Source organism: Citrus clementina, unplaced genomic scaffold (genome assembly GCF_000493195.1).
Source record: "Citrus clementina cultivar Clemenules unplaced genomic scaffold, Citrus_clementina_v1.0 scaffold_5, whole genome shotgun sequence".
NCBI classification, from domain to species: domain Eukaryota; kingdom Viridiplantae; phylum Streptophyta; class Magnoliopsida; order Sapindales; family Rutaceae; genus Citrus; species Citrus x clementina.
The window spans coordinates 37,124,057-37,138,732 of record NW_006262201.1 but is presented as its reverse complement, the minus strand read 5'-3'; the positions used below and the strand labels follow the sequence as shown (position 1 = coordinate 37,138,732).

Genomic DNA, 14,676 nt, shown 5'->3' with positions numbered 1-14,676 from the left:
AAAATCTATATTATTTTTAAATGTTGAATTGAGATTTTAACTTAAATGTTGAATTGAGATTTTAACGGTAATATTCAAGCAGATTATATACGTATACTTTACCATGTTTACACAATGTTAATAATTTTGTGTCGCAAAAATAAACATAAGTTTCAACTTCATTAATAGAACTTTGTTGTAATTTTTGTAATTCTGATAATTTATTCAACTCCACTAATCTAAATGAGTTTAAGCAGCGCAGCTGCCCCAAACGGATCTTAAGTTGATGCATAAGATGCTATTCGCATCTCATGGTATTAAACTTTAAATTCACCCAAAGATATTAAGTCTTAGTTTGCTGTAAATTAATTTTGAAGCATGTTTTGAAGATTAGTGGTTATATGTTTCCTAACAAGTATCTCACTCAACTGTGTTTGTGTTTCAAATACCGAAGGTGACCTTCGTTCAAAAATAAAAATAGAAAATTACTGAAGCGACCTCTGTGAAGTCTGGAGAATTTCCAAAGCATTCAGGTCCTGAACAGTGATTTCACAGTTTTAAAAGAGCGTATTTGACGATGTTAACTAACAAATTGAGCCCCGATGAAATCAGAAAATGACCTTCTCTGCCATTTACAGTACACTTCTCACAAAGAAACCGATTTTCCCGCTCAGCAACGACCAAAACTCACCAAATCACTGCAGCTTCAACTCACACCCAACTCAGTACTTGTATATTAATATCACTCACCCGCTCTCAACTCGTTCGAGCTCACTCCACGCCCGAGTCAACTCTCTCGGCCCAGCAAAGTCATCCTCTCAAAATCACCCCTTCAAAAGAACCCAGCCCATTCAAGAATTATTCATTCTCTTCACATTCTCCATAACTCTTCTCTTATTCCGCCTCATCTCCAACGCTCTTTTGCCGAGTTTCCCTCTTCGTTGGCGCAATCTGGTAGCTTTCTCTCAACAAAATGAACCCACAACGCGAGGTTACCCTTCACATTTATGGCAAGCCGTTGTTGCCTATGAAGACAAGCGTTTTTTTTTGCATTTTGGAGTCGACCCAGTTGGGATTTCTCGTGCAGTTTTGTCTCTCTCGGCTCGCGGGGGCGGAAGCACTATAACCCAGCAGGTCACTGTTTTGTTATATTGTTTGTTTTTTCCCTTCTGTTTATTGCTTGCCAAATGTTCGATGTTTTTACTGAACCAAGTTGGATTTTGCTTGTTTTGTTTGGTAGGTTGGTGGTTGTTATTTGTACTTTATGTTTACATTGTTTATTTGGGTTATATTTTGGATGTGGTAAGTGATGGATGTTGTTTAATGCTGTTTTGACGAATGATTCAGTGAATAGAACATCATTTTCCTATAAATAATTTATAATATGAACGCCAACAATTTTAGCGTAAATAAATCGCATTACAAAACGCATTGCCTAGGTCAGGCTGGAACCTGTGTATTTGCATATTTAAATATTTGGAGTTGTTTACCGTAGAATGATTTAATTAAAGAAGATGGGATGGTAGTTCTGCATATAGCTAGCATTTGGAGAAAAGAAGATGTTGAAAGGGAATAATAAAGTGGAGGGGGAGAGAGGTTTTAGGACACGAATCACCCACCTTGTTAGAATAAATAACAATTCTGTAGGTTTGACCTGCATTAAATTTTAATATCTTACATCTATGCTGGCACTGAGTAAAAGATTAGCTTCTAACTTGGGCCACCAATAAGGATTTAGTTCGTGTAGAGAGGGAGAGGGAGAGAGAGAGAGAGAGAGAGAGAGAGAGAGATTCAGTAGTCAACGCTAGATGCAGAAACTGAGTTGGAGAAAAGAAATGGACCAGTTCCACCCTTACCAATTCCCCTTCATTATACCATTCTTCTTACTTCTCTATAATCTTCCGTTCATCAATCCTCCTTACGTTTATGGAACCTCTCTTGTTTGTAGCTACCATTTTCTTGTTTATTGCACCTGCCTCCAGCATTTCTTTCTCGGAGTTTATCCATCCAAATTTCACTGCTTCACATGTTAAATTCATTGATTATGGTGGCTCCTTCCTGACCTCTCATAATGGAACGTTTAAGGCTGCTATCGTCAATACTCGGTCACAGCAAAATAGCTTTTACTTATGCATCATCCATGTTTTGTCCAACACCATTATCTGGTCTGCTAATCGTGATACTCCCATTTCCGGTTCCGGTAAAATGAATCTTACGCCAAAAGGAATTATAATTTCCGATGAAAATGGCAATCTCAAATGGTCAACACCACCACTGAAATCATCAGTAAGTGCACTACGGCTGACTGAGATGGGTAACCTTGTTTTACTTGATGGCTTTAATGGCTCTCTTTGGGAGAGCTTCCATCACCCGACAGACACAATTGTGATTGGCCAACAATTACCTGCTGGAGAATCGCTGTCAAGTGCTGTATCAGATTACAATTTGGCAACAGGTGATTATAGCCTCACAGTTGGAGCTTCTGATGCAGAACTGCAATGGCAAGGACAGATGTATTGGAAATTATCAATGGATACCAAGGCTTATGTGGACTCAAGATATATCGTGGATTATATGGCAATAAACAGAACAGGAGTTTATTTGTTTGGTAACAATGGATCAGCGGTGGTAATCCGTGTGGTCTTGCCACCCTCCAACTTCCGAATTGCTAAGTTGGATGCCTCTGGCCAGTTTACTGTCCTTAGGCTTTCTGGCAGTGACTTGGAACAGGAATATATGGGACCTGATGATGGTTGTCAAATCCCATTCATCTGTGGCAGAATGGGAATGTGTGCTGATGACGCTACATCGGGGTCCCCCTCTTGTTCATGTCCAGCAGGATTCCACTTAGCTTCACAGAATACAAGTGGTTGTGTGCCAAGTGATGCTTCTCATTCTCTGCCAGTCGCTTGTAATTCAACTAGGAAAGAAAGCCTGTTGAATGCCTCTGTCGTTTCATATTTGAGGCTTGGCTATGGCATGGATTACTTTGCTAATCATTTCTTCCAGCCTAGCACATATGATGTGAATCTGTCATTCTGTCAAGAGTTGTGCTCGGATGACTGCTCTTGCTTGGGAATTTTCTTTAAAAATTCATCAGGATCTTGCTACATGCTTGGGAATGTGTTGGGCTCCATTATGTCAAGCAATACAGTTGATAGTGATCTTGTGGGCTACATCAAAGTTCTTGTTGGGCCTACTCAAGCAGACTTAAATCCTAACAACAGTTCCAGCAATCAAAATCAAGATTTTCCTTTAGTTGCTTTAGTGCTTTTACCATTCACTGGGTTCTTTCTTTTCTCTGCTCTGGGTTTCCTCTGGTGGAGAAGATGGAAACTTCACAAGAGTATAGATTCCAAATCAGGCAACCCCAACAACACACTGTCTTCAGGAGACCTGGAGGCCTTCTACATCCCAGGCTTACCTCAAAGGTTTGACTATGAAGAGCTGGAGGTGGCTACTGATAATTTTAAGAACCTTATTGGGTCAGGTGGGTTTGGTGCTGTCTATAAGGGTATATTGAATGATAAAACTATTGTAGCGGTGAAAAAGATTACAAATGTAGGTGTACAAGGGAAAAAGGATTTCTGCACTGAAATTGCAATTATTGGAAACATACACCATGTCAATTTGGTCAAATTGAAAGGGTTTTGTGCTCAAGGGAGACAACGCCTACTGGTATATGAGTATATGAATCACGGCTCACTGGACCGTATCCTCTTTGGAAATGGTCCTGTCTTGGAATGGCAAGAGAGGTTTGATATAGCACTGGGAACTGCTCGGGGGCTTGCATATTTGCACAGTGGTTGTGAACAAAAGATCATTCATTGTGATATCAAACCAGAAAACATTCTTTTGCACTATCATTTTCAGGCAAAGATATCTGATTTTGGGCTCTCAAAGCTTCTAACTCCTGAGCAGTCTAGCCTGTTCACAACAATGAGAGGCACTCGTGGCTACCTTGCACCTGAATGGCTTACAAACTCTGCAATATCAGAAAAAACTGATGTTTATAGTTTTGGAATGGTACTGCTTGAACTTGTGAGTGGGAGGAGAAATTGCTCACCACGATCACAAAGTCATAGCATGGATAGTAATAGTAGTGGGGTTCCCTCTTCATCGTCGTCAGCCTCAGCACTTGTTTATTTTCCACTATTGGCATTGGAAATGCATGAGCAAGGGAAGTACTTGGAGCTTGCTGACCCAAGATTAGAGGGCAGAGTTACAAATGAGGAGGTGGAAAAATTAGTGCGTATTGCTTTGTGCTGTGTTCATGAGGAACCAGCAATAAGACCGAATATGGTTAGCGTTGTTGGCATGTTGGAAGGAGGGATCCCTGTAGGTCAGCCAAGAGTTGAGTCTTTGAATTTCTTGCGTTTTTACGGGCGTAGATTTACTGAGGCTTCCATGATAGAAGAGGAAAATGGGCAAAGCGATGTTATGATTATTCCACGAGCAAATGCTTCTCTCACTAGCACAACAACTGGCTTCCCTACTTGTTTTTCTTATGTCTCTTCACATCAGATTTCTGGTCCAAGATAATGTTGATTATGAATGAACGACTATAAGGTCTAAGGGTATTGAATTTTAACTTTTATTTTCTTTGTAGAAACACCTGTGTAATTTGTATATCTTATTCTGTTGAAATACTTTGGTGGTGGTTCTTCTAAACTAGAGACAACTGGTTTTCAATTTCAGACCTTTTGACCACTGAAACTTGGCTGCTGAAATAATATTTCTGCCTTCGGATAGATGTAATTGATCTCTTCAGGGGACTCTATTTATTCTTAGTTTATTTGTGTGATATTACATACACGAAACCATATAGTAAACATATCCATCCACACATTGGGTCCACAACATAGTCATCCACACATAAGGTCCACAACTATATTATAAACATATCTATTCACACATCAGGTCGCAGTCGGCTCTGGTACCAATTGTAACAGCCCGAGCCCAACAACCAAGTAGAAAAAGGAAGGGCCCATGACTTATAAATCAATCTAGCCTGGCGATGTGGGATATTGCATACTTCTTCTTTTGAGGACCTACTGACCAGTCCAGGAACACCATTGCTAGCAGTGTGGGATATCAAAAACTGAGAATTGGTCTGAGATTTATTATCAGAAGCTGCCAGTAGGAATACTGCGAAACTAGCTTAGTAGTTAATAGGCTTTTCTGTTAATTTCAATACTCATTTATTTTTATTTATAGGTGTTGAATGATACTGATTCTGGTTCTAGACGAAGGTCCAAGAGCATGAAAGGCAAAAGGGACAGTAGAAATATAATGTTTGTTTTGTCTAAATCGACTCGAACAGCTTTGTTGGTGATAGCTCCTTTTTAACTCAATCTATTTGCTTTTTATGTCTTTTTGGCCATTGATAGGAATTCAACTATTAATACTGCTACTTTATGGCTTGTGTTCTTGATCTTTCTTTTATGCACTTTTAGTTGACTTAACATTAGTTTACTCAAAGCATAAAATTGAATGTAAAACAATAGTGTAAATGTGCTGGTTGAAATAAACACTATGTCACTAGTTATGACACATGATGACAGGAAAGAAAAATCTTCTGTTGTTGATTTTCTAATTTTTGGCTACTAGAACTTATGCAATGATGAGATGGCTCCAATCTTCCCTCTTCCCCTGCACTTGATTTTTGATTTTTTTTTTCTTAGGAATATTTGTTATTAGGGATTCAAGGAGAGTTTTGTTTCAGCTAGCCTAAGACTTGACCATTGCATGCTTTGTAGGAAATATGAACCTTGCTTTGTAGTTCTCTCTCTTCTTCTGGTTGATTTTTAAACGTTTCGCTTTTTATCAATTGGAGTTTTTTGTGTTTCTTAAGATGTTTCAATCCACATTGCAGCTTGTCAAGAATACTTTGCTAAATTTTTTGAACCTTGATTCGTAGTTCTCTCTCTTCCTCTGGTTGATTTTTAAACGTTTTGCTTTTTATCAATTGGAGTTCTCTGGGTTTCTTAACATGTTTCAAGCCACATGGCAGCTTGTCAAGAATACTTTCCTAAAAAATGAACGCACTATTTCAAGAAAGATTGTTGAGATGGTGCTAGCACTTGCTCTGGAGCGGGCAATATCAAAATGGGAAATATTGAGCTCGTATGTGAGTAAGGTAAATATGCTTCCTCCTCAAGCACTCTCCTAATGTCTTGTGTAAGGGGTGTCCATGCTGAGCTTTCTTTTCCTTTTAACTGAATTTAACCAAACTACATTTCTTGATAGAGACTTGTCAGCTTAAAATGCATTCTTGACATCTTAATCAAGAAGAATGATGCAGGAATATTTGTATGGAGATGATAACAGGTGCATTTATATTCTAGACTCTGGGAAGAGGAATCAAGAATAATTGGTTCTGAATTCGGATCATGTGTTTCATTCCCAGAGCTAAGAAAAATTTTCAAAGTTATTTTATGAAGTCTAGGTTATAGAATATGCAGAGGGAGTGAAAAAGTAAAAGATGTAAAGTGCAAATAATATTTGCAGATGTTGTCATGGAATGTTGCAGATATACTGGGGCCATGGTATCTATGGCATTGAATCAGCATCTATTTTCTATTTCGGAAAGCATCCATCTCTTCTGAGTATGGCAGAGGCCGCAATGCTTGCAGGGATGATACCTGCTCCAGATCTTCGATCACCGCTCAAGGACTGTAGCAGGTTTGTCTGGGCTGATATTGTTCAATTTGATCATCCTCCCCCCCAAAAAAAAAAGTCATTTTCTGATTTGACTCTTTTAAAGCGTTTTCAAAAGTTTCTGAGCTGGATGCTCATGACTTTTATGTGGTTTTACTTTTGTGTTAGTTACTGATTCTGTTATTTTTAAGGAAAATTTTGTACACTAAAGTATTAACTTCTCAATTTTTAATAGAGGGAAGACCTTCCAAGCAAGAGTTTTGAAAAGGATGGTGGAAGCAGGTTTTATTGACATTGAAACAGCGCTTTGGGTTTTGAAACAACCGCTTGATCTACGTGATGATGGGAAAAAATACGCAGATAGGCTTTTGTACCTTTTGTCTTTCTCCAAGGTAAAATTTTTTGCCCTTCTGTCTAATATTATAGTTTTTCTAGTATCAGGAGCAATTTGAAAAATCCTATTTTTAATCAACTTCTTTTACCATGCATTCAAAATTCTCAGACCTTGCGGCTCCAAGTGGATATTTTTTTCTCTTCTTTGAAATTTTCTACTTCATGTTACACTATTACTTCTGCATATTTTGTAAATTCTTCTTGAGTTTAAAAATTCTGTTTCTAGGGACTTGGAGGGTTCGACGAACTGAACCAAGGAGGCGTAGACTCAAGTATGAAGGATATATGGGACTGGGAAAAAGAAAGCAAGATACGGGAAGCATGTGAACATATGGAAAGATGGGCGACTAAGCTCCCACATCAGCTTGTGAAAAATATTTCTAAAAAGGATACGTGATAGAATGTGTTGATCGTTTTTAGTGTTCTCTGTGTTTTTTTTTTTAAAACTATTTTTTAGCATTCATTGGATGCTTCTCAGTAAGTTTTTCTTCATTAATCAATCAATCAATGTTATTATTATTATTATTACTTTAAATTACACTGCCCAACACATGGGCATACGTTCCTTGTTCACGACATTACTGTGAAGAACACTCTTGTATTTCCCATTGCTCAAATCCTGGAACAAAAGTTCCATATGATATTTAGTAAATAAATTTTCACAACAGAGGAGAGGAGGAAGGGAGTAAAGCAAACAAGCCACGAGAGGTTGCATAAAATAAGTGGCTTAAAACAATCCACATCGACAAAGTCGTGCCCAAACCTTAAATTTTAAACCCTAAAAACCTTAAACCCTAAATCTTAAAATCTTAAATCTTAAACCGATGAACAAGAAGTTATCAACTCATCATTTATCTTGAACGGAAAAGATAACATTCAAAACAAATATGCGTCAATGTTTAATTTTTATGACAAGTTATTTAAATATAATTTTAAAATGACATAACATCTAATTACTCAGTTCGCGAATGAATAATAATTTTCTGTATTAAAATAACAAACGGCATTCGAAAAGGTATGCGTCGATTGATATGTTATGACAATCGTCTAAATATGGTTTTAAAATGACGTAACATCTAGCTACTTAGTAAATGCAAGTCGTGTTTTGCTTAAAATAACGACATGTAGATCCGTAATGAAATGACATCTTGTTCTATAACGTATAGACGACAAGTCCTTTACTCTTTTAACTAACGAACGACCTGGCGTATACCTACTGTGTAAAGAAGCTTCGGCTTACCAACTCATAAGCTTAAAACCTAGCCTCATATGATCTCATTGAAGTATCGCCAAAGCCAAGCATGAAGAAGGCATCTGTCCCTACTCTAAAAATCGGAGCAGAAGGGCTCAATAGCTGGTTTGGGTACTTGAAATCTAATGGCATTCTCCAAATACCCTTAAGAAGTTCGAAGTTTGTGATATATGTGCTCAACGAGCTTGTTCGGTTTTGCTTATTTTGTAACCAGAGTTTTATGTCGCAATCCACAACAGAGTAGTTGAAGATAATGTGACCTCTGAAATGTGAAATGAAGAGGAATTATGTTCAAGACTTTCGAGGAGTAAAATATTGAATAATCGATGTTATGGTGGTGCTCCCTTCAGTCTCCTCGTTAACAGCCAAGCTGAAAATTAGTATTCAACAAGGAAACTAGGCATGGCATCAATCACTATTTCGGTAGGGCTACAAGTCACAACTCAGATGGATTGCCAAGTCCACTCCACCTTCATATTGGGTCGGGTTGGGCTTCTATTAAAATCGTACCAGATTAAGAATAGGCCCACAAATCAACTCTAATTAAATATTCAGGTTCTCGAACTTACGCCGATTGGACAAAATTCTATACAAGTCGAATCACAGCATGCCACGCTAGCCAACGACTTTGAGATGCGACTTTCATGAGCCAACCAAAATCGCCCGAACACGCAAGTGAGATAAAAAGGACCAGAAATTTCAATAAGTTTGCGCCTCCTTAATTCGGAGAAGACCGTGGAACAGCAGCTCTCATGGCTTACGTCGAGCGAGGTCAGGACTCAGAACACACACTCTCTAATTTTTTTAATTTGGATTTTTAAATTTTTGTAATTTATTTTGATCATCTGATCTATAAATTAGGGTTTTCAATCTAAGATTCTAAGTTCTGTTCTGAATATAGGGCTATTATTTTCCCGCCTTTGTATCGTTAATTTGTTGATTAGAGTTCTGTGAGAGATTCGAATTTAGGGGTTCTATTCTTGGCTAATTATTCTATTAATGTTTTCTGTGTTACTTTTTCTCTTTTGTCTTATTCTTTGATCGTCAATGTCAATGAATGGTGTTTTGACTTGTAAAATTTTTTTGTATATATTGCTTGTTTTTGAGGGATCAGCGTTTCCGTAAACATGATCCGATTGATGGTTTCATCCAATGATGATAGTCAACGCTAACATTGACCACAATGTACTTATGTCTTATTGGTTGCTTAGTTTTTAGTTAATTATTAACAGGCTTCCTTGTGAAACGATCTGAGGATTATTTAGCTATTTTTCTGTTTGAAATCTGGAACACTAGTTAGCAGTGAGCTTAAATTAAGCATTGATTTTGTTTTTCTTTTAGTTACATTCCTATTTTGATGCTTCTTTTCTTTTTTGTTTTACCTTTTGATATGCCCAGTTTTCAAATTTAATTTTATCCATCAAGTGTTCTTCTCCTGATTGTAAAGTAGTTTTTTTCTTTCTGAGGTCCACAGGAATTGGTATATTGAAAATCTGTTTGTAGGATATGATGCTTACTTTCTTCGAACCCCTTTGGACAACTTGGAGTTCTTATCCCCTACATTCTCTTTCTTGCTGAAACAGAAAGTGATTTCATTAAATTTTGATTGACGGGTAATAATTATAAATCATCCATTTTGTCAAAGCTTGTTGGCCTTAATTTTCTGGGCATCATGCAATTTAACTATTGACATTGGGATCTAAGCCCCTGTGTCTTCCATTATGATTCCATTTTTTACTTGGTGTTGTTTGTTTGTGAGTTTCTGTGTGTGTTGCTTGATTATAAGCAGAATTGGGATGCTGAAATTGCTTGGTCTTCTGCAATGACTGTACTTAAAATTGAAACAAACTTATGGCAGATTTCAGGGATGTTCATCATCTTGCTACTTGTATGAGCATAGCTGACTCTGAACTCATCTGAATATTTGTTTAGGTGTTGTCAAATCCAAGCGATCGATATGGCGTATCAGTACAATCACTGATTTTTTCTGGAGCATTATCAATTTCATACGCGTATTTTTTGCAACTATGTTTTCGGTAATGTTTTGATTTTCCCTTCTTGTTAGCATGTATGTTCTTCAGAAATACAGATGGCAGTTTGTCTAAAAACTTCTATTCTTAATGTCCTTTGTGCCGTAGATGGAAAAGTCTGATAATTACAGAAAAGGCTCTCGTTCTAGTAAGAAATGGGATGGCGGCCCAGGTGGTCCAGGAAGTGGACCATATGGTGGCGGTGGTCCACGTGGGCCATCCCGCGGACTTGACAATGTGCGAGGGCTAAATGATGTCCGTGGCAATGACCATAGTGAGTTTGAAAATCCTGAATACATTTCCAGTTCTTCGAATTTCCAGATATATTTTTATGTCTCACTGTTTCCCTAATTTGCTTACTATTTTAATTGCTTATCTTTTAGGCTCCTTACCTGCCTGTGGCTCCTGCTGTGGTGGCTAAGAGTGGCTCCTTTTCCTTTCACATTTACCATCGGGTCTGAAAACGCTTACTTTGAAACTGTCACGTCAGTAGAAGTTTTAAAAGCCGATATATTGTATTTTAATCTTCAATGTTAAACGAATGGAAGCTCTTTAATATGCTAGTTGAACTTTGATTTTCTGTAAATCAGCATCACTGTATAATATTTTTGGGTTAATAAAGCAAGATATATGGTTATTTGATTGAGGAATTCAATCCCCCCCCTTTTGTTTTTTGAGGAGGGGAATCCCACCTTTAATCTTAACGAACACCTAATTGAGGAGGGGAATCCCACCTTTAATCTTAACGAACACCTATAATTACATAATTTTAGATACAATTTTTTGTTCAAACGTAATTGCTAGAAAGGACAAAAGTTCACACAAAACGGCAGTCGCATATCGTCCGTTTTACAGAAGCTGAAAGAAAATAGAAGGAAAAGAATAAGAAACAAGCCAAAACGTTGAAGAACATTTTCAGATGAGCTGAAAAATGTTTACAAATTACAAATCAAAAGCTGCAAGCTGATTTAATAAAAGTATGATAATGGTAGCTTTGGAATACACAAACGAAAGAGGAAAAGATAGATGGATAAATAAATAAATAAATAAATAAAGAGAAAATATTCACCGTCCATCTGTTTTTTTTAATTTTTTAAAAAATACACAATTTTTTTTTTTTGCTGAAATCCACCTAAAATTACATTTTGTTTCACTTTTCCACTTTCGTTTGGAATCCGTTAAGAAAACTAACAGAAAATTAAAAAAATGACTATTTTACTCCCCAAAACGAAAATAATAATTTCACCCTAAAATTGCCAAAAATAATCAAATTAAATCTAAATATTTTCCCTATTGGTTAATAAAGAAAGTAAAATTATCATTAAATCTGATTATTTTTAGCATTTTTAAGGTGAAATTATAATTTTCGTTTTGGGGGTAAAATTGTTATTTTTTTAAGTTTCCGTTAGTTTTCTTAACGGATTCCAAACGGAAGTGGAAAAGTGAAACAAAATGTAATTCTAGGTGGATTCCAGCAAAAAAAAAGAAAAAGAATTGTGTATTTTTGAAAAAGTTAGAAAAAACAGGTGGACGGTGGATATTTTTCCATCAATAAATAAAAGAAGGTTACTTTAGTTGTTGTAATAACATGTCCTTTTTTTTTTTACATAACATTCTCAGCCGCTCAAGAGTCAAGAGACTGACTATCTCTCATGGCGAAATTGACATTTTTGTTGTTGTTCTTCGATGATAGCTTGACTATTTTTATCCGAACGACGAGTATCTAGAAACAAAATATTTCCGAAATACAAGAGAAAAATCAGCCTATTGTTTCTATAAATAGATTCTGTTGATAAATGATCAAAAAAATCAAAATGAACAAAATATCACGTCCATATTCTTCATTATTCTTTCTCATCCTATTTTCTAGCTAGGCACCAGAAATTTTGGTTTTCCGTTAACTCCATAAAAAGAGAGAGATACGTGTGTTGTCCACAGAGAGCTAAATTACTCAAGGGACACCTTTTGTGTTTTTAAACTTCAGAGTTGCACAAATTAAATCAATTGTGCATATGAATGGAGGGAGAGGTGAGAGTGCAAGACGTTGCTCTTAAGCACAATGACACAATCCCTCAACAGTTCATTAGGTCAGAGAATGAGCAACCTGGGATTACCACCGTCCATGGGGCTGTTCTCGAGGTTCCGGTTATCGATCTCAACGACCCAGATCAGGAAAAGGTCCACCGTTCGATCGTTGATGCGAGCCAGCAGTGGGGCATGTTCCAGGTTGTGAATCATGGGATACCTGGCGAGGTTATAAGAGAGCTTCAAAAAGTTGGAAAAATGTTTTTTGAGCTTCCACAAGAGGAGAAAGAGAAATATGCAAAGCCTCCTGATTCTAAGGATATACAAGGATATGGTTCAAAGCTTCAAAAAGAATTAGAAGGCAAGAAAGGTTGGGTTGATCATTTGTTTCACAAAATATGGCCTCCTTCTGCTATTGACTACCGGTTTTGGCCTGAGAACATTCCTTCTTACAGGTACGTGGAGCTATATGAAAATTTAAAAGGATGCTTTCCTGATTCCAACTTCAATTAGGTTTAAATCTAATTTAATATTAAAAAAATAACTTTTCAATGACATGATGCGTGGAATTACAATACCATATGTCATAAAACAATTCATCTTCATCTATTTAGATCAAATTAGAACTTGAATACATCAGAAAGATCAAATTTTAGAATAAATATATAACTTTAATCAACAGTATTGAAAAGATAGTAAAATGATATTAACCGCATTCTAATAATTCAAATGTCACGCCTTACAGGCTTTAGGTTATTTATTTATTTATTTATTGGTTTTGAATATTGTCAGGGAAGCTAACGAGGAATATAGAAAATATCTGCATGGGGTGGCAGACAAGCTTCTGAAGTGTCTCTCGTTAGGGTTAGGGTTAGAAGAAAATGATATGAAAGAAGCTCTGGGAGGTGACAACTTGATTTACCTTCTCAAGATAAACTACTATCCGCCGTGTCCGCAGCCGGAGCTTGCTCTTGGCGTGGTGGCTCATACGGATATGAGCTCCATCACCCTTCTTGTGCCCAACGACGTGCAGGGCCTTCAGGCTTCAAGAGATGGCCATTGGTATGATGTAAAGTACATCCCAAATGCCCTTGTCATCCACATTGGGGATCAAATGGAGGTACATTTTTGCTTTCGTACTTTGTCTTTTAAAGGAAAATGAAAAAAAAAAAAAGGGTATACTTTGTCTGTAAACCCATTTTATTAGAATTTTTGTGGCATGTAGTTTCTGACGAATTATATAATTGAAAGAGTGAATGTACACGTGACAATAATCGAATAGAGGGAGATCAAAGGAAACCGAGATCATCAATTCCCAAATACCTACAAGAGCATGAATAGTTAATTTACAATTTTTTTCCTTTTTGGTCTTTATAAACTTTTATGTGGCAGATTTTGAGCAATGGAAAGTACAAGAGCGTGCTTCACAGGACGACAGTGAGCAAGGACAAGACAAGAATGTCTTGGCCGGTATTCTTAGAGCCACCACCGGACCAAGAAGTAGGGCCTCATCCTAAGCTCGTTAACGAAGAGAATCCTGCTAAATTCAAGACCAAAGAATATAGTGACTATGCTTATTGCAAGTTGAACAAGATTCCCCAGTAAACAGTATTAATTAACTGGAGTAATTGGAGACGAAATTCTTATTAATTAACTACTATTAATTTAATACCAGTGGTAATTACGCTGATAATTAGGTTTATGGCTAGGAAAATATGATTTGATTTCAAGGAGTTATACGGAAACAAAGTGACTCGAAGACACCAGTGGTGGCAGCAATTTTTTAAAAAGAAGGTTAATTCTTTTTTGAATACTGAAAGAATGAGATTCTTTTCGTTTGCTATTCCTTTTGGTCCTTCCTTGTCCTCGAGACCATTTACTACTCCATTGGTGCCAAGGAAATTATGTTGGTGTGAGGATTTGTTAGAGAGGGAGTGCGAAAGGAAATTGGAGTGAATTTGAATTTTTTTTTTTGTCAATTCATTTTGAGTGTAAAATGATTGGTTGTCGTATCTCTGCTGTATGATGGTACGAGATGGTGGAGCCTGCTATCACTATGCCGGTGTAGGGTGAATAATTGAGTCAGTCTCTCGCGAGTTGGCCGTTGGCGAAATCACTCATTATACCGGTTTATTTCTACACTAGTGTTCTCCCCGATTGTCCGGATGATTTCAAATGTTTATGCAATTGTACAATTGATATGTTGATCTTGTCTGCGGTCTACTGATTATTATTTTACTGATATTGTAATGAATTTTGGTGGAATAAATGGACTGTTTTACATTTTATATGTCTTTTCTTCTTCTTTTTTTTGACAGCTACATTTATATATATGTT

General features: G+C 36.9%; 4 protein-coding genes across 4 annotated transcripts; all 4 read left to right on the top strand.

Annotated features, from left to right (window-relative positions):
• Positions 1-423: 423 nt before the first annotated feature.
• Positions 424-7,451, top strand: LOC18041966 (putative transglycosylase H16_A0665). The gene is made up of 5 exons (XM_006434080.2): positions 424-1,113; positions 5,993-6,118; positions 6,512-6,663; positions 6,875-7,031; positions 7,259-7,451. Exons 1-5 carry the CDS (start codon positions 595-597, stop codon positions 7,427-7,429), a joined length of 1,125 nt encoding a protein of 374 aa, XP_006434143.2. The 5' UTR covers positions 424-594; the 3' UTR covers positions 7,430-7,451.
• On the top strand, positions 1,561-5,073 carry LOC18040139 (G-type lectin S-receptor-like serine/threonine-protein kinase At5g35370). The gene has a single exon (XM_024184946.1). The coding sequence runs from the start codon at positions 1,906-1,908 to the stop codon at positions 4,519-4,521; it is 2,616 nt and encodes an 871-aa protein (XP_024040714.1). The 5' UTR covers positions 1,561-1,905; the 3' UTR covers positions 4,522-5,073.
• Positions 7,452-8,883: 1,432 nt separating the features above from the next.
• Positions 8,884-10,961, top strand: LOC18041965 (selenoprotein K). The gene is made up of 4 exons (XM_006434079.2): positions 8,884-9,055; positions 10,217-10,320; positions 10,423-10,588; positions 10,698-10,961. The coding sequence occupies exons 1-4, from the start codon at positions 9,037-9,039 to the stop codon at positions 10,733-10,735; spliced, it is 327 nt and encodes a 108-aa protein (XP_006434142.1). The 5' UTR covers positions 8,884-9,036; the 3' UTR covers positions 10,736-10,961.
• A 1,352-nt stretch (positions 10,962-12,313) lies between these two features.
• Positions 12,314-14,499, top strand: LOC18042205 (flavonol synthase/flavanone 3-hydroxylase). The gene is made up of 3 exons (XM_006434078.2): positions 12,314-12,794; positions 13,132-13,459; positions 13,732-14,499. Exons 1-3 carry the CDS (start codon positions 12,331-12,333, stop codon positions 13,942-13,944), a joined length of 1,005 nt encoding a protein of 334 aa, XP_006434141.1. The 5' UTR covers positions 12,314-12,330; the 3' UTR covers positions 13,945-14,499.
• Positions 14,500-14,676: the final 177 nt, after the last annotated feature.

What these genes read in the sequence shown, in the direction of transcription:
- LOC18040139 (XM_024184946.1), top strand. Translation starts at nt 1,906, where the DNA reads ATGGAACCTCTCTTGTTTGTAGCTACCATTTTCTTGTTTATTGCACCT.
- LOC18041966 (XM_006434080.2), top strand. Translation starts at nt 595, where the DNA reads ATGACCTTCTCTGCCATTTACAGTACACTTCTCACAAAGAAACCGATT. An exon ending in TGAGCTCGTATGTGAGTAAG is followed by an intron (nt 6,119 to 6,511) that starts GTAAATATGCTT and finishes GGAATGTTGCAG; the next exon opens with ATATACTGGGGCCATGGTAT. An exon ending in CCGCTCAAGGACTGTAGCAG is followed by an intron (nt 6,664 to 6,874) that starts GTTTGTCTGGGC and finishes AATTTTTAATAG; the next exon opens with AGGGAAGACCTTCCAAGCAA.
- LOC18042205 (XM_006434078.2), top strand. Translation starts at nt 12,331, where the DNA reads ATGGAGGGAGAGGTGAGAGTGCAAGACGTTGCTCTTAAGCACAATGAC. An exon ending in GAGAACATTCCTTCTTACAG is followed by an intron (nt 12,795 to 13,131) that starts GTACGTGGAGCT and finishes GAATATTGTCAG; the next exon opens with GGAAGCTAACGAGGAATATA. An exon ending in ACATTGGGGATCAAATGGAG is followed by an intron (nt 13,460 to 13,731) that starts GTACATTTTTGC and finishes TTTATGTGGCAG; the next exon opens with ATTTTGAGCAATGGAAAGTA.
- LOC18041965 (XM_006434079.2), top strand. An exon ending in TTTTTGCAACTATGTTTTCG is followed by an intron (nt 10,321 to 10,422) that starts GTAATGTTTTGA and finishes TTTGTGCCGTAG; the next exon opens with ATGGAAAAGTCTGATAATTA. An exon ending in TGTCCGTGGCAATGACCATA is followed by an intron (nt 10,589 to 10,697) that starts GTGAGTTTGAAA and finishes CTTATCTTTTAG; the next exon opens with GCTCCTTACCTGCCTGTGGC.